The 18,393-nt window shown below is 38.1% G+C and overlaps 1 protein-coding gene across 6 annotated transcripts in view; it reads left to right on the forward strand.

Annotated features, from left to right (window-relative positions):
* CPEB3 (cytoplasmic polyadenylation element binding protein 3) overlaps positions 1-18,393 on the forward strand; it is a 165,525-nt gene that overhangs the window by 126,829 nt on the left and 20,303 nt on the right. For all 6 annotated transcript variants that reach the window (XM_039871733.1, XM_039871734.1, XM_039871731.1 and 3 more), the window contains exons 8-9: positions 6,817-6,931; positions 16,154-16,335. In XM_039871733.1, coding sequence (XP_039727667.1) covers positions 6,817-6,931; positions 16,154-16,335 — 297 coding nt within the window. The remainder of the gene's footprint in view (positions 1-6,816; positions 6,932-16,153; positions 16,336-18,393) is intronic.

The raw sequence follows: 18,393 nt of genomic DNA on the forward strand, positions 1-18,393 counted from the left end.
AAACATGGGTTTCAGTTCTGAGGTGACTTCATTCTTCTGAGCCTTAATTTCCTTCTCTCTAAAGTAGGGACAATGTTTACAGCATAAGGGTTATGGTGAGTTTAAGTGTAACAGTGTGTGTAAAATGCCTAGCACAGTGTTGAGTATACACGCTCAAAAGTTCTAGTTTCTTCTTTCTTTCAGAAGGGACTCATCTCTCATGGTTGTGCTTTCTAAGTCATGCGGAAGCATCAGCAGTAATGATGAGCACTAGGTAATTCTGATTACTGAGTGGGTCACCTGGTGGCATCGAAAATTTGCACTGATTAGGCCCAAGTCCTGGGGTACCCACTGGTGACCAGACACACTTTATTTCCATGCCCCTGTCTGGCAGCTTTCAGTGGTGCGAGGGGACTGATCTGGGAGATAGAAGAGCAGCTGCCGGACATTTTCATGCAGTACCAGTGCCTGCCTCTGCTAATTCACCTTTGTTAATTCACCAGAACACTGAGAGCACAAAGCACTCACTAAGGGTTGGGCACTGTGCCAGGCAATTGGGACCCCTGCAGGTATATGATCTCAGCCTTAGTGGACCCTTGAATTCAATGGAGGGAACTAGACAGGTGAATAGTAAGCAAAGTAAGGAGTGACAAGTGCTATGATAGAAGTATTACAGGGAGTAGTTGGGCTGGGAAAGGTGGGGGTCCAAAGGGCAAAGTGGTCAGATGTTCCTGAAGGAGCCAGGAAGGCCTCCTGTTATAAGTACAGGTATTAATCATAAGATTTATTTAATAATAGCTTTATTAAGTCAAGCACAGAGCCAAGCTATGCATAGCTATTTGGGGGGCACAGTTTATGCATACTTTATTTTTGTACTGGGTATCCTTGTGAAACAGTGTACAGAGTGCTGTTAGAATTGTTCAGCAGTAACTGAGGGTCCTAGAGAGAGGACTGTAAGCCTGTGGTTTATGCAGCTTGGTTTAAATGGCAGGGTTTCCTTTTTGTTCCTGGACTGTTTCCTGGCCCTGATGGTGGACCATCCTGGTAGTGGAACATCCTAGGAGAGCTTGAATTTCCCAGGGTTACTTTTGGCTCCCTGTCTAGGAAGAATCCTGGTTTTGATGAGGCTCTCTTGGATCTACAGTTATGCACCACAAAATGACATTTCGGTGTAAACAAACCTACTGTACTTCCAGTCGTTTAAAAATATAGCACATACAATTACAGTAATAGGTTGTACCATCTAGGTTTGTCTAAGTACACTTATGATGTTTGCACAATCACAAAATTGCCTAACACATTTTGCAAAACATATCCCCATCATTAAAGGACACATGGCTATACTTGTATCTAAGAAATGGGAGGAATAGTCTGAGTGTGAGACTTAATAGCTTTTTGCTTTGCGGCCTGACTGGAGGCTCTGACTGGAGACTCTAGAGCTGCCCAGAGTACCTAAGTCTTATCAAGATAATGTCTGATCAGCTATTGGGTTCCTTTCTGGCCATGATCCCCAGAATATACAGGGAAGGCATCTTCTCCACTGGGTGGAGGACAGCACTTGAGAATAATAGATGGCATCTAAACTGGAAATTGTCTGACCTTTTTGTTAGAGAGCTATGTGGTAAAAATTAGGTTGAAATGAGATACCAAATACGAATGTACTTTGAAGAGTCCAAACCACAATTACTGCTGTTGTGGCTGTTAGTTTTGGTGGTTAATAATAATAATAATAATAAAACCCTTATACTATGGAAGAGATAAAGATGTCTCACAAACCACAAACTAGTTTATTTGTGATACTTTGGAGCACTCCAGTCATTCTGTGAGGTCTGCGAGGCTTAAAATAGAATTGCTGACAGCTGGAGTGGGTCTGAGTTCATTACCACTGCAGCTGAGCTGTTGCAGCTGTATGTCAGCGGACCTAGGTTTAGCTGACTCATCCTGGTTGTCAGAAGAGCCGGGATGCTGCTGCTCATTGGGGAGAGCAATCCTGATGGTTCTGCAGTATTGTGTTTCTGATTCATGTGGATTGAAAGGATTGTAGGATTAGGGAGAGAAAAATGGAGGCTTTTTCCTGAAGAGCTTGAGTAGGAGTTTGAAGAGTATTGAAAAGAGGAAAAAGGAAAAGGGGGTGTGGGGAGGCTTACCCACATGCTTTATGGGAAATTTATGGGAAACAGAACGAACAGCAGGGAGGTTGCTTTGGTTAGGTAGGTTCCTGAGCTGGCCACCAGATTGCACTATTGACTCTGAACAGATTTGTTGCTTTTTGGAGCTGCCTTGAGATGAACAGGTGTAAAGGAAGGCACTGTGCAGTAGAACGGTCATGTAACTTAAGGAGATGACCAGACAAGAATAAAATACAGGGTGAGATGTTCAAAATGAGCTCAAGATAGCATTATTTATTGGTAGATGAGTATCTAAATTCTAAATAGTTGTCTGAACTGAGAAGATTCTAGAGCTATAGGGAAGCTTGGTAATGTTCAGAAACTTGAAACCCTAAGATTTGTGTTTAACAGTGTTATTAAAACTGTGTTTTCTCTTATCCTATTATTAAAGATACAGTCAAATGCATTTTACATTTAATTTTAATTTAGAGACTTTTGCAAAATTTCAATGAAATTTTCTTTTAAGGAAATAATGTTATCTTATAGCCTCCTGTCAAAATAAGTGGCCCATATTGCATTTCTTAACTTTTTTTCCTAGCACCTGGCCTCATCTTATCCCTATTATTAGTGACTTTTAGTTCTTACTAGGATGTAATTTTAGTTTCTATATAGAGCTATAATTAGATATTTTATACTTTATTTATAACAAAATAGTCAAAATTATTTGGTAACATCTCTTTTGTGTAGTTTAGTCAGAAAACTTAATTCTTTGAACAGCTATTTATTATTTAAATTTACTGTACTTTTAACCATTTGAAGTTAATGTTTATAGAAGCAACCCTTTTAGAGCAATAGCAGGAAATAAGTGAGGAAAAGTTCAATTACTTCAACCTTATTCCATATTTTGATACATCAAAGCGTGGATATTAATAGGTGTGATGCAAAAGATAGGTTCCATAGAAGTAATTTTGGCAATGCTGGGTTAAACAACATTTGAACAGATTTCTTTCCCATAGGACTTCTTAGAACCTTTAATTAATAAACACCAGTGTGTGTCATGAAACTCCAAGAAGGACGAGATAGTCTATAACTTTTCTGGCAGAACCACCCTAGGGACCTCCACTTCACACAACACACTTTGGGAACCTTAAAAAGAAAAATTAGTGCTTTCAGTACTAACTGTTAATATCATTAATGTTACATTCTTTTAGATTTCTTAAAGGCTGTTAAAGTCACTATATGGTATAAATTGGTATATTTATATAGCCAAGCTATATGTTTGGTTTTTGCCTTTGGAGATAAGCAGTTATACAAAGTGGATTATTAATTCAGGAGATAAGAATTTAGAAGACAAATAATTTAGCCAAAAGTAGGTTTCACGGTTCTCCCCAGAGCTTCAGTAAGAATACATGCTTTAAAAAGAAACTAAAGAAAAGCCATTTTGTATTTTCTCTCATAAGGGCTTATAGAACACAACATTCCATTGTGAACTGGGTGGTGACTAAACCTTTTTAGCCAGAGATCACAGACTAGGGCCCACAGGATAGATCTGGCCTGCAGATATTTTTGTTTAGCCTGTATAGGGATTTTAACATTTGAATTAGTTCCCAACATTTTAAAATCTTGAAGTTGCACATAAAAATCTAGCTACCTTTAAAAAATGGGAAAGTCTGACAGCACATTTGTGAATTATAACTACTTACTGGAGCTGAGAATTTTCTGCTTCCTTTAAAAGGACCATTGTCGCTGGGGCTTGACACAATAATGCTACCTGTCTGGCCCTACAGACATTTGGTTTTGTGTAACGCATACTGTAAGGACATAGCATGGCTGAAGGGCTGGTGAGTGGTACTTCTTCCTAGAGACACCTTTATAAGCAAATGTGGTCAGTTTTCTTCAGGAAGGAGAATCAGTGTTGGAATCAATTTTAGGCTCATTTAAGGTCTTCATCGTCTGGTGACATCCCTATGTTTGTCCTGTGGATGTTGAGGCTTTTCCTGCCCCCAGTATAGCATATATAGCCTATGTGACAACATACTGGAAGAGTTCTCTCTCCCTCTCCCCCTCCCTCACTCACACACACACAGATCCCTGTGTATGTAAAAGTTGTATTACTGTGTAAATTTATATTGAATTAGGACAGAGTTCTAATTTCATCTGTTCTCAGAACTAATAAGGAAACAGAATCAAAAAGTAGTTCTTTTATTTATATTCTACCTCTTTCTACAAAACATTTGTGTCAGCTTATAAAGTATGGTATTTAAAAAGTAGAGAAATATATGTGTGTGTGGAAAATATATTCAAAGGAATAGAAAATCTATTCAAAGATTACGTCAGAAAGATAGAACGTGGCTATCAGGCCCTGAGAATAAATCTTAGAAGATGGAGAACAAGCCTTATGTGAGAGTGGGCTTATATTTCAGAGTGGGCTTATATTTCAGAGCGATATCAAGATGTGTACTTTTCAGGGCAAACGGGACAACATTACTTTTGCTTAGAGTGTAGAGTGTGCTGATGTTGGCCTATATTGACATTTCTCTGATTCTGTAGTGGTACGAGCTCTGAGGAGCTGCTTTCTGGTGGCAGCTGGGAAATGGGGGTTTTTATGAATAGAGTTAATCATTACTGTCCCTTGAGCATTTTCCTTAATCTATAATGCTAAGAATAAGGTAATGGAATGGGTCGTGTTTGACGTAATGATGTGAGCATGGGAGCAGGGGCAGGAGGAGGGGGGTTGTGGGGGGATAGAGGATGAGACAGTAATGAAAACTCTCAGTCAGAAGGTTTGAGATCTTCTGCAGAGTTCTTTTGAGCAACAGTTACCTACAACTATTGTAGAAGGCTGCATTTTCTGCACAGGAATTGTTTTTATTTGTGAAGCAAAGTAATCCAGGATCAAACTCAATTATTGTCAAGTGATTGAAATTACCTTACCAGGTCCTGAAGCTACCTTAACTACTTTAGTAGGGATAAGACTAGAAGAGAGGGCTCTGTGTAGAAAAAGATATATCCTACTTTTTTGTGTGTGACATTAGAATTCTTGTTCTTCCAGTATCAGGAAATTGTGTTTTTAATTAAAAATTAATAATCGGCCCTCATGAAGGCATTTGTTGGCTTTGTTCTTATTTTTTAATTTATTTTTCAATTACAGTTGACATACAGTATATTAGTTTCAGGTGTACAACATAATGGTTAGACATTTATAGATCTTATGAACTGATCACCCTGTATAAGGCATTGAAAAGTGGTGTTTTATGTATGGTATTAATGAATCTGCCTTTGTGGTAAATGTCAAAGAAATGATACTTTAATCAAACAGAACAAATTTTACAAGGAAAGAACAGAATTTTTTTTAATGCTATATAGGTAGAGCCAATGCTTGAATGTTTACTGAATTGCAGATGGGTCCAAGTTTTCAGGATCTAGAAAAGAAATGGAGATTTTTATGGCTTCTGGCTAACTAGCGAAGGCAACAGTGTCATAAGAGGCAAAAAGTTAGATGAGGGTAAATTTTATATCAACCATAAGGAACGTGTAGACTGTTTCTGAGCAATGCCAGTTTCAGAGTTGATTCAAAGTATTTCGAACGCATAACTGGCAGATTTATTACCTTTCAAATGGGAGTACTCCTGGATATAAACCAAGCCACATAAGGAATTATGTGTTTCCTTGCATTAAGTGTTGACAGTTGGGCAATGGGGAAAATGAAGAATTTTGTTGATACTAAGGAAATGAAAACTCAACTGTTTTGTTTCCTAGCCTAATGAGAAAGGAGAGGCATATTACTTAAGGACAGACACAGGTTTCTCTGCCTTCTACACATAGCCCACTTCCTAGAGCACATGGCCAATTGCATAACTGGTTGGTTTTCAGGCAGTGCTGAAACTCACCTTTCAGGATGGGAGGGTATTTTGTGTTTTGAGCTTTCCTTTCATAAATTCAGGTACGAATCGAAACAAATATGTTTTAAGGTTCAGATTCTGATGAAATACCTTATTTTTTATTATATGGTAAACAGTACAAACTACGAGCAGGAAGTCAGATTTCTAGTCAAGAGATATTAACAAATAGAAAGAAATATGTCATAAAGATATCCTTCTCTACTCTTGGAAAATTTACTTCAATTTCTAGGTTTGCCTTTATTTAACCACACTGTTTAGGAAAGTCAAATAAATCAAAAGTAGATAACTCCATGTGTTTCAGTATTTGATATTGCTGGTAATTCCATGCTTACTTGATGAGTGTTCATCTATGTTAAATCATATTGCTGAAAGATAAATGTTTTAATTTTAGGGGGCGATAAGAATTTAAAATCCAGACATACAGATAATTTTTAGAAAATATTTCTATTCCTGTTCCCTTCCTTTAGGTGAACTCTTAAAAAGCTAAGTGCTATATTATGACAGGTTATAGACAGTCTATCAGTTGCTAAAATGGATCTGATTCAAAACCCAGAATGTCTCTAAAAGACTGCTTTTTTTCAAGCCACCAGTGGTTTCTGAAGGTTTCATGATATATGTCTAGAGTTGAGTGTAGTATCTATAAGTAGATTCCCCAAAAGTTCTATTGAAAGGCACTTAATGCAGATTACATTAACTAATAACTGGATTTTTGTTTGGGTTGTGTATGTTGTAAAATGCACAAATCAGTGGGTTTGTCTTTAGTCACCTTATTCTCATTTGGGGTTGATGGAAATGAAGTAAGGACCAAGTAAACAACTTTTTTTCAGGTGCAAATTCGACCATGGAACCTAAGTGACAGTGACTTTGTAATGGATGGTTCTCAGCCTTTGGACCCCAGAAAAACTATCTTTGTTGGGGGAGTTCCACGACCCCTTCGAGCTGGTGAGTGGAAATAGTAACACCACAACAACAAAACCAACAACAAAATTCCCAATGCATTTAGTCTTCAATATTTTCTAGGCTTCCAGTCAATTATACACAATCTCCAAAAAGAAGGCTGTCACGTCAGTTTCACTGAGCTGACTCTTTCAAAATTAAATGTTTTCTCCCAAAATGCTCTATTTCCTTATGGTACAAGAGTGAATTTTATTAAAATGTAATTTTGAAAGGATGAATTCTATTTAGTGCTTTTCTATTCAACTACATATTTAAAAAATAATAATACATTTGGCAGTGTGCATACTTATGCCAGTTAGCATTGTTATGTATGATGGGAAAAGAAGTCACCCCATCAGAAATCTGTCCAGAACAGCTATGTGCCCACTCAGTGACGAGCCAAATCACTGCTGGAAATTGTGTCACTGGGAATCAAACGGAACTATTTCCAAGCAAAACAGGTTCCTGTTTTTTCTTACGCAGTCTGAAAAATGAGTTATGTATCCAGGCATCTTTATTATGACTTTTTTAAAAGCTTCCCTGTCTTTTGTTTTTGATTTTGTTTTTTAAGTTTCTTTCCAGTGATGAAATAATTGTGTCTGCTGGGATTGGGCAGAATCATAATTGACTGGGGCATTTGAAGTGATACTGAGCTCATGACTTTAATATTTCAATCCAAAGACAAATATAATCAGTTATAGATCAGTGTTATTGCCAGTATAATATAATAAAATTATTTGTAGGGACTAAGTTTTTAAAGTGCTTAAAGTAATTGAGCTTTTTTTTAAAAAAAGATGAAAAAATAAGGTTACCATTGCACTGTAGCTATGAATGTGCAACATTATCTCTATATTATTTGTAAAAAGTAGACTTAGTTCTACCTAAAAAAGAAGCAGCAGAAATCATTAAAATCAAGTTGTGAAAACAGAATTACAAAATGTAAAATGTACCTATAGCTATTTGGCTCTATGACTATGATGAGTTCTTAATTCTGAATATTCCTCAACATTTCTAACATTTATTTAAATCTCAACTGCAGTCTACTCCTAAAAGATAACTTTAGGGCTATATAAAGATATGTTCATTATTGCATTTCGAAGGACTTTAAAACATTAATTATGATGGTGGAGTTTGTAATTTTGTGGTATATCAGAAAGGGAGATATCTTTTGGGCCTTATTCTCATTTTAATGGAAAACTATGCTGAAAGAAAGCAAAGCAGCAGAGATTCTCCTCACCCCTTCCACGATTTACCATCAGAGAATAAAGTCTAGGAAGGGCTAAATCAAACATGAACAGCATTATTAGATGAGGGCGAATGCAGCCCTTTGTTTCTAAACTGCTTGTGCTTTAAAAAAAAAAAAAAAAATGTGGGTGAGGGCAGTGTGGAATATTCCTGACTTTTTCAAACTAGTATTATGTTTAGGAGTGGAGGAGGAGAAAAATCCCCTTCGAATGTCTATTAACTACATGTGTATTCTACAAAAAAAAATGGACGTTCATTACTAGTATTCTAGCTATTCTTTTTTGCAACTAATTGCAAGCCCAAATTAGTTTTAATATTCTAGCCTCTCTCCTTTTTTCCTAGGTGGAAATCTGAGAAAAAAAAAGTTCTGAAAGAAAAAGTCCCACAGTTTTAAAAAATAACTAACTTTAGCCTCCTATATCTATTTTTAAGTCACAGACATAATAGTTTATAAACTAAATTATCTTTTTTTTTATCATTCACCCTTTATTCTTCCTGTTTTAGTGATTTGAAAAGGTAGGTAAGGGCCTCTATATAATTTTCTCTTTATAAATCCTATAAAGATCCATTGTTCACACTTGTTTTAAGATCACACTGACACGACAGGACAGGAGACCCAAGATGCTGAATTATATTCTTTCTTTAACATTCTTTGTCTACAAGATGTTGCAAGATCTAGGAGTAGACAAAAATTATATTTAATCTTCTCATCAAAACTGGGATTTTATGTTCCCTACCTAGAAGTTGTCTCTTTTTTAAAAGCTAAGCTAAAATTTTTTTGTTTTAAAGTTTTATTTTTACAGTTATGTGGATAGTAATCTACAGTTACTTTGTCTAATGGAAATGTTCTCCCATGCCAACACCTCCCATAATTGTAGTTAGTTTCTAGATAGCTAAATAATCTCTATTAGCATCTTAGAATTTTACTGTCTATCCAAGACTTCCAGATTGGATGCCATGTAATCTAAACAAAAAGAGTTAACATCTGCAGCTTTTATCCATGTGCATAGAATTGGGTTTCTTTGGAACACACTGAGCTTTGTGGACTGGTGTGTGCCTTGGAATAGAAGGCTATTTTTAAAGGAATTCATTGTGACTTTGCTAGACCATCTTAAATTGAATACAGTGCAGTTTACTTGAACAATTAACATTTATTGAGCATTCACTGTGAGACCGGCACTGAGCAAGTACGCCTCATACCAAATTGATTGAACATCTCACCATCATTGTAAACAGGTCATCATCTACAGAGTCAGAGATTTCAGAACCGAAGAAAACGTGAAATTTATTAATAGAATGCTAGCTCAATTAATTGTATGCTGTTATATTCTTTAACAAAATTTTCCTCAAATTTGGTCTTTACTTCAGGGCATTTTTTATTGTTTCCAGCGGGTATTGTGGTTATGGAATTCTGAAAAGTCTTAAAACTATTTCAGGCACTATATACAGGGTGATCCTGGACAAGATATGGGTGACAGTACTCAACAGGTGGAATTTTAGGTGTCCAAATTGCTTGTCACCTTATCTTGGGCCAAAGAGTCACATGGTATAGTGACTAAAATGTTATCATTCAAGATTTATTCCTTTGGATCTTGTGAAGCTATTTATCTTGTGAAGACATTTCCCCTTGTAAGACAGGACCATAATCATTAATCATTATAAAAATAGTCCTTAGCCCACCAAACAGAAATACATAAACACTTTTAAAGAAACAAGGCAACCTATTTTAAGCAGTATTACCCTGAGTTTAGGCTGCTGCTTCTGGTCCTTTGACAAGCCTTCCTTTTTAAAATTCAGGTTGGAAAAAAAAAAAATCACAGGCTTAGAAAAATTAACCCGAAAGTGGGAAAAAATATCAATGAAGAAATCGAGATGAGTTCACTCAAAGCTAGGTTGCCTGATTGTTGGTTTCTCTAGGTCAAATAAAACACATTTCTACTGTCTCCTGTCCCTTCCATCACTCCTGTCAGTGACAGTGGCAAACCAAGGACAGTTTGCCTGAAGTCCTGGTGTTTCTCACGTCTCTTCCATTCTCCACCTCCTCCCACTGGCATGCTGGGAAAGGCTATAGGTAGACTCACCATGCCACCATGTGGCTACAATTTACATTGTTCTTCAGAGTCAGTACAGAGCAACATGTTTTCACTCTTCATTCAAGTAATGCAAACTGCATGTCTTCCTGAATCTCCGTACAGAAACAGCCCTGTTGCACATCTCTGTGGCATTAGGACCTCTCTAGAATGCACGCCTTTGCTCTGAGAGGAAATATGTGCCAGACTTGGGGATTATGAGGAGGCCACCAGGAAAAGTAGAGAGTGACGCGTTGGTCCTCGTACTCTCCCCCGCAGTTTATAAACAGGAGTATTCTCTGAGTCTACCTTCTTGGCTTGGATGTCTAATTTGAGTACTGCCTCAGTGATCAAGCTTTGGGACTTATCCACTTCCAACTTTGTTCAGGCTTGGAAAGCCCTCAGTTATCCTCTCTGATTAGAGGCATGTGAGCTATTCCACTTCATGCCTGCCTTCTGACAGTTTATCTGACTAGGTCCTGCAGAACAGATGAATCTTGAGAGGTTGCTTATCCGAGTCCCTGGAGCCTATGTACAGTTTGCTTGTCACCTTTGGGTCTCCCATTTTTCCTAACTATTGCTCTGCTAATTCTTTCCTGTCTTTTTTCCCCCTACTAATATTCTGTGACGAATCCTGAAATTTCCTTCTCTGGCTTTTTTCCCTTCTGACTATTGTGAGGGTGGCTTTTCTGTGGAGGACAAAAAAACTTTTTAGATAAATATTAAGTGATATATGGCATACATCTAGAGAACATACATCCTAAATTTTTCAAGAGCATTTATTTCAGACATTCGGTACAGGCATTCTGGTAGTTGACATGCATTAGGAATCACATTCTGATTTGTGATTTAGGAAATAGAAGTGTTATAAACATAACCTTTTTTGTTGTTGTTGTTCTATGAACTGGTAGCAAGCAGAAATCATCTTAAATCAAGTTTCTCAGCAGTAGAAGCTTTTTCTTTTACCAGGTCCCAAGTTCAGTTTGGCATACTGACTTAATTAACTGCATTGCCCTTAGGGTTAAGGAATTTCTAATGTTAGTACGTTTGTGTTCCCCGAAAAAGCAAACCCTCCCCTACAGATGATTTCTAACTTTGCCATATCAGTGGCAGGTTAAGTAACATTAATATAAAGCCAAAGTAAGACTGGGATGAATTGGTGTGTAAGGAGCAGAAACTGAGCCAAGTTAATATTGAGCAAAGATTTATAAGTAGAGAGAAAAACAACCCCTGAACAAAACTAAACATTTGAGCACCACTCTGTGCTCACCAGTGTGCTTGGAGCTCTCATGTATGTTTAATCCTCATGGTAACCTTGTGAAGTTGTAAGTGATAGAATCCATTTCAGAGATAAGGAAGCAGAGTTCAAAGGGGGTGATCATCCAAGGCCACAATAAGTAAAAAAGCCAAGATTCAAACTCAGATCTCCAGACATCACATTTGGAGCTCTTTCCACAGAAGGAAGCTGCTTTATCAGTGAGCTCTGAAATTTTGTCTCTGTAACAGTAATAACAGCCAAGTAGGTACTAATCTGATTTAAATCAATTTAAACACATCATCCCTCTGACTTAGTTGGTGGTTCATATCATTATTTGAAAATATTCATAACTTCCCAACATCTGGTGCAGAATGGAAGCTTATGAGCACATTTTCCTCCACTTAAGATGCGTGAACTGCCCTTGTGAACCAACTTGGCAATTGTGGTAAATCTAGAAAGTCCACCTTCAAGTTGAATCTTCTTTTCTTTCAGAAGTCCAGACCTCTTCATCATCCTGAGGTACATTACGCCTCTTTCCTGTCTGTTTTGTTATTTCCAAAGAGAAGAAATGTGGCTTCTAGATTCACAGTTTAGAATGAAAGATGAATGTGTTGGTATTTCCCTCAAGAATCCTCATTCCTGCTCTACCCCCTTTGGTTCTCATAGTATCCCAGACATTACCTTATGGCCGGCTTTGAAATCTAATTAAATGGTAGGAACATGACCCTGGGGTGGGGCAGGATGGGGGAGTCATCATGATTCCCTCTCTGGTGAGCTAAAGTCCCTTTCAGATCTCTGTGAAGAATCAGGAGCAAATCCAAAGAATCATAATTGGAGGTCATATCAACTTCAAAAGCATAGTCACCACAACCCAGAGGAATTCACGGGAATGCTGTATGCTACACACGATTGCAGTATTCTCCTTTCCCTCTCTAGTGTGTGGCACAGGGACGCTCATCACAAGAGCCACTCTGTGGGTTTGACTCATAGTAATGTTGCTATTATCATGGAACAGTGGTTCATGAGATCGCTTGAGTTGTCTTAGGAACACAGAGCATCTTATCCAAAGTGCACAATGCCCATGGATTTAGCTATCACACCAGCTAATGTCCCACTCCTGTGGTGACCAAACAGATCCTGTGAACACTGTCTGGATAAGGAAGGAAAAAATTTAAAGTGGTTTGGAGTCTCCTGACTTTCTCATGGACTCCGTCTCTGCCTGCTGTTACCTCCGTCTGTCTGAATTCCAGTCTCCACTTGTATGCCCTGCTCTGGTAGCCTCATCTTCCTCAGGTTAAATGTTAACACCATGCTTCTGGGAGCTACACTGTCCTTGCCCTCCACAGAGGATGGTTTAGAATGAAGATTCATTCACGGTAACAGGCTTAGTAGGTAGTTTGACTACATTTTCCAGATAAGATACATCCTTGATCAAGAGCTCACATTTCATGAGCAGAGATGAGATCACAAGATATAGATAAACCTATGAAGATTTTAGCTGACTTCTGCCATGTCCTTATTGCCTTCTACTTTCCTCTTCTTGTCCCAAGTAGTCAAAAATGGCAGCCCCTTCTTGGTTCAGCTTCCCCTTACATCAGGGAAAGGGAATTTATACTGGACTTTCCTTTATTAACTGATGATACTCTAAAGAATCCTTTAAAACCTAGTCTCCAAAAGTGGTTGTACATTCTGACATCTGTAGGTGAATTTGTATCTTCTATATAAAAAATTTTTTTCAGATTGAAAAATTATAGGACTTGAAGAAGGCTTGCTCTGTGTTTCTGTTAGTCACCTATGTAGTGGGTGAATTAAATTACTTTTTTCCCTAAAGCTCTTTTTACCAAATGGTTACTTTTCTCAATAATTAGAAACTGTTTAGGACTTAAGTGATATCCCTCTGGTGTTCGAGTTAGCCTACAGGAAGTGTGCTTTTAGTGAAGACTTGCTGATTGAGTAAAGGACCAAATACAAACAGCAGTTGTTTGACTATTATTTACTTTCTTCAAGGGTGATCACAGTATTAAACCTTCGGTAGTTAAAATACAGGTTAGTATAGAAAGAGAGATAGGAAATCTTCATACTCTTCCCCAAAAAAACTTTCTTTAGTTGCCTTGATTGTTTCTAGCTTCTCAACAAATTGCCCTTCACTAGACTTCATTGACTTCATGAGACTTCATTGGTTCAAATGTCTACACTTTTTGGTGGCCAAGAAAATGACTGTATATAAGCTTAGAAGTGGAAATGATTTATTTATAATTAGTTTTTATAAAAGCATAAGTGAATGAGGGTTCCTGCTTCCTATCAAAAGTACATAACTGCCAGCAACATCAGTCATGACTTAATCTTCGGCACATGAAGATGATTTTCCAGCAGTTAGATTTACAAAGTAATGGAATGTTTGTGCTTGTGGAAGGTGACTTTGCTGTCATCTGAGGATCCCTAAGATTCTGTTGGAGACCACTATGCTATAGAAGAACCTGTGGTTACATAACCCTCCTCCTCAGCTAGAGCTTCAAGTTTACAACTAGTAGACCTTCTTTCTAAATCACTTTCTTTAGTTCTTCCTAAGGGTAGAGGACAAGTGCCATTCAGTTCCTTGCCAGCATTCTTCTCCTGGCAATTCACCAGGCTGAGGGGATGTTTACTCTCTTGTTCCATTCCAGAGCTGGGTCTTTGGAAAATTAGCGTTTAATTTCCAAGTCCTGAGGCTACTTATTTCACTAGGCCTTTTTGACCAATAAGGAAAATTCATTAATGACTGTAATTAATTAATTCTCCCTTCAGTTTCTTGGTTTCTGTAACTGGAATAATATTAGCCAGTGAGGAGGTCCTCGAGCCATCAGAAGTTGTGGAATGAAATGTAAGGACCCACTGAACTCTGATAGTCAGGGTATGTGCACCACTCTTCTTGCATTTTTTGAATGAATGTGATTCCTGAATCCTGCCTCAAGACTGCAGTCAGGGTCTGCTTGAGCACTCATCAGCAATGTTCCCTTGGCTGATATGACTCAGTAATTATGGTCATAATAAGATATTTGGGATATCTTTCTCCTGTTTCGCCTTTCATAGCACATATTCTTGGGCTTGGTGATTGCTGGCTTTTCTCACCTGAAAGTTACCTGTTGGTTGCAGGTCATTCTTCCTATTAAAAATAGGCACTTAGAAAACAGTCACCAATGTTAGGCAGTCTGGTATGGGGAGAAACTGTGAAAAGGTTAAATAGAAAGACAGCCTTTCTGTCCTGGCTACATAGCTTTTCTTACTGCCTCAACAGCTTCATATTGCAGGAACCCAGGAGTACCTGGCTTTCCTTCTGCTCATAAGTATCTGGTGTGGTTCTTATACCATTCAGCCCTTCAGCCCTTGTATCTGCTACAAAGTTCTTCCTCTTCCCCACCAGGTTGTGTTGCTCTCCTTCTCCCCAGATACTGATTCCCGTGGGGCTCTACTGTGTGATGGTCTTTACACGCCGGCTATGGCCCAGGTCATCATCCATCTTCCCCGTCTTCTTTCCAAATACCATATGTCGGTGTTTGAGGAAAGTGGGTTCTTGGGTCATTCCCCAGGGGTAAGGCTAAGTCTTTTGGATTTAAACCATGTGACTGGCCTGAAAGGAATGGTCATACCTGGAGGAGGTGCCGTCCAGTATCAAGTAAACAATTACCTTCAGGCAGTTTGGATTCAGGTAAGTGCTATATTTCTCTCCATGGTAACTTTATGGTGAAGATGATTTTAGAATATCAGATGTTTAGAATGGTCCAATTTCTAAATGATTTCTTTACAAAAGGTGTTTTGTAAATATACCAACATAAAGGTACATTTAAAAGAAATGTGGCAAAGACTGTAGACCTCTCCATTTTTTTATATTTTCTTTTTTTTCTTCCCTTTTTCTTTTTTTGACACTTAACATTATTCTGTATTAGTTTCAGGTGAACAGACCTCTGGATTTATAGCAGGGTGCAGGATAGATATGTTTTTACTGCCTTTGTAGCAGCTAGTGTTTCCTGGCACATTGTAAGTGCTCAGTAAATGTTCTTTGCTACTATTATCATTACTAGTATTATTACTAAAATTGAGTGTGAGAGGTGAGCGTGGAAATTCCTCAGTTGGGATAGCATATACTCGAAAATTCTTTTTATAATTTTTAGTTGTAGAGATTTACTTTAAGGCTGTAAGTATATTGCCTCTAGCTAAAACGAGGAGTTAACCCTTTCTATAGCTTAATCTTAAATGTAGCAGTGTGACTTTAGTAATTGCTTTCAGTTTTAGAGGTCAATAAGTCAGGCTGTTTCTTATTAACTTGTTACGGCACCGTGAAATACTTTGCCTACCCAAGGCCCACTCCAGTGGACTAAGCAATTAGAAATTAGAACAAGAATATTACTGATAGATCATTCCTTTTATACTGTTGCTCAAGTTCTGATTATGTAAATTTGTGTGTGTGTGTGTGTGTGTGTGTGCAAATTCATAATTTTTTTTCATTTGATTTTTAAATATCCTTCTTGAGTTGTTAAGACGGATGTGGACACTCTTCAGGATACTTAACATGGGTTTTCCTTTTCTTAATTACACTGCATGATCCTAAATAGTTCTTCCTTCTCCTGGGCAAGAGTGCCTTCTAAACATTTATATAGAATTATTCTTATTTTCTTGCAGTTGAACTAGCAATGATCATGGACCGTTTGTATGGTGGTGTCTGCTATGCTGGCATTGATACGGACCCAGAGCTGAAGTACCCCAAAGGTGCTGGCCGTGTGGCATTCTCCAATCAGCAGAGTTATATTGCAGCCATCAGTGCTCGCTTTGTGCAGCTCCAACACAATGACATTGACAAACGGGTAAGCAGTTGCTCAGGGCGTAAATGCTATGGAAAAGAAATGAAGTTTATTCTGTGGGCCACTGGGAGGAAAAGCACCTCACGATCATAAATGTGCAGCTCTACCTTACACTGGCTCGCTCATAAGTCCATCTAGGCTACCTGAAAAAGAGTGCACACTTGGTGTTTAAGGCATTAATAAACCTTTTGCCTCACTCATCCCCAGGGTGATGTTACACTTATGAAAATAACCCTGCAGAATTTAGCATACCAAACCAGTGAGGTTCAAAAGACGATGCATTAACGATGGTTGAGAGCTGGTGTCCTATTTGACCCATGTGGTGCTCTTCAAACAAACTTGGACTAACATTTCATGTTAACATTCAGGAGTGTACATCAAATTTTGAAGTTCTAATTTCTCTTTAAAAAAACTGCAAAATCACACATAGTAGCAGTCGTTGGAACCAAATAGCTGCTGTCTCCTTCAGTCCCCTCTCCAACTCCCTGTAGTTCTACTGCTCATACCACATATGCATATGCTTTACTTGCCTCTTTGCTCATTGGTGTCACCTGCCTGGCCACTGCAGGCATTCAGTTTTCCTACCTCTAACCTAAAGAGAGGCATGAGTTAGGGTGGTAGGGAGTTGGCATGCTCATTTGGTTTTACGGACAGACATAGGTTTAAATCCCTTAAACCTCAGCTCTGCCACTCAATTCGGAAGCTCGGGGGGAATAGAAGGTTGTGTTAATCTGGGACCTATATTAATAGATAAAAGAGCAAGTAAGAGAATAGCATCAAATTTTGAACACTTCCCTGTGCAATTGTCCAGTGGTATTAATGCTCCCAGCAAAGGATGGTCTTGGGGGATGCACTGGACCAGAATAAATATGGTAGTAAATATGTTATATTATGAAATTCCACCTATACTCTCTAGGGTTAGCTTTGACTAATTTTGTGTAGCAGGCTTAAGTTTCTTAGGAAATGAAAGTTTCAATTGGTGATGGGTTTTTAATATTCAGCAAGATTATATTTTTATTAAGATATATATCTTGATCAAATTATAAAAGCCAGTGCTTAAAATAAACAATCTATTTGCTACATCACTGGGTCCTTAAAAGTAGTGTTGGTTTGTATGTTTTTTAATTAAAGTAAATAAAATAATTCCCTTTCAGAATTTTGAAACACTTTTAAATTAATGGCGACTCAAAGGGATGGTAGAGCTTTGAATCTATTCCTAGTTTGCAAGCACCCATAGCACCCTGAGCTCCCCCTTTTGTAACAGTGATCCCCCTACAGCCTGTCATCTCCACCAAGATCGGCTTGGTGTGTGTCTCATTCTCTCTTCATCCCCAGTGCTTACCCATTTCTTGATCCATAGAAACCATAGTAGGTGCTCGATAAACCTTTGTTGGACTGACAAATGGTGCTACTTGAAGGGTTCTCTTAACTACTGCTACCGGTGGACTTGCTTGTGCCTGTCTGAAACAGCAGATTCCATTACATTTAGACTGCTACTGCACCCAATAAACAACATGGCAATAAACTTAACCTAGAGAGGCTTAGGTTCTCATCTGTATGGAAGCAGCTTTCTTTGTTCCCCTCTGAAGCCAGAACTAGTGACTGTGCAGGAGGTAGGTCCTAGAGATATAAAAGAAGTAGATACATTTCCCAATGTATCTATCTTCCTTTTGCTTCCTTGCTAACAACAACCTCCCTGCCTATTCTTTAGTAGAGGAAAGTACACTTGCCCCAGGGATTATGGTAATCTTTGAGCCTCTTTAAGAATCACAGTAAATTCAGATACTGTTTGTTTTGTTACCTACCCCTGCTCTCACCCCTGCTGTGCTCAGGCCCTCAGTATTTCTTACCATAAGATTTAGAACTAGGTAAAAAGAGAAGTGGCTTTGCTTTTATTAGCATGATCATAGGCCATGCTATGAAAAAGTATCTGGAACACTAAACTCAGGATTCAGGAAAGTCATTGACTGTTTTCTACCCACTGTATTTGAGTTAACCATACTTTCACATCTTAGAGTAGTCTTTGATTAACTATTAGAGTAGCAGCCAGTTGTAATGAAA

The sequence above is a fragment of the Pteropus medius genome, unplaced genomic scaffold (genome assembly GCF_902729225.1).
Source record: "Pteropus medius unplaced genomic scaffold, Ma_sr-lr_union100, whole genome shotgun sequence".
In the NCBI taxonomy this organism is placed as follows: domain Eukaryota; kingdom Metazoa; phylum Chordata; class Mammalia; order Chiroptera; family Pteropodidae; genus Pteropus; species Pteropus medius.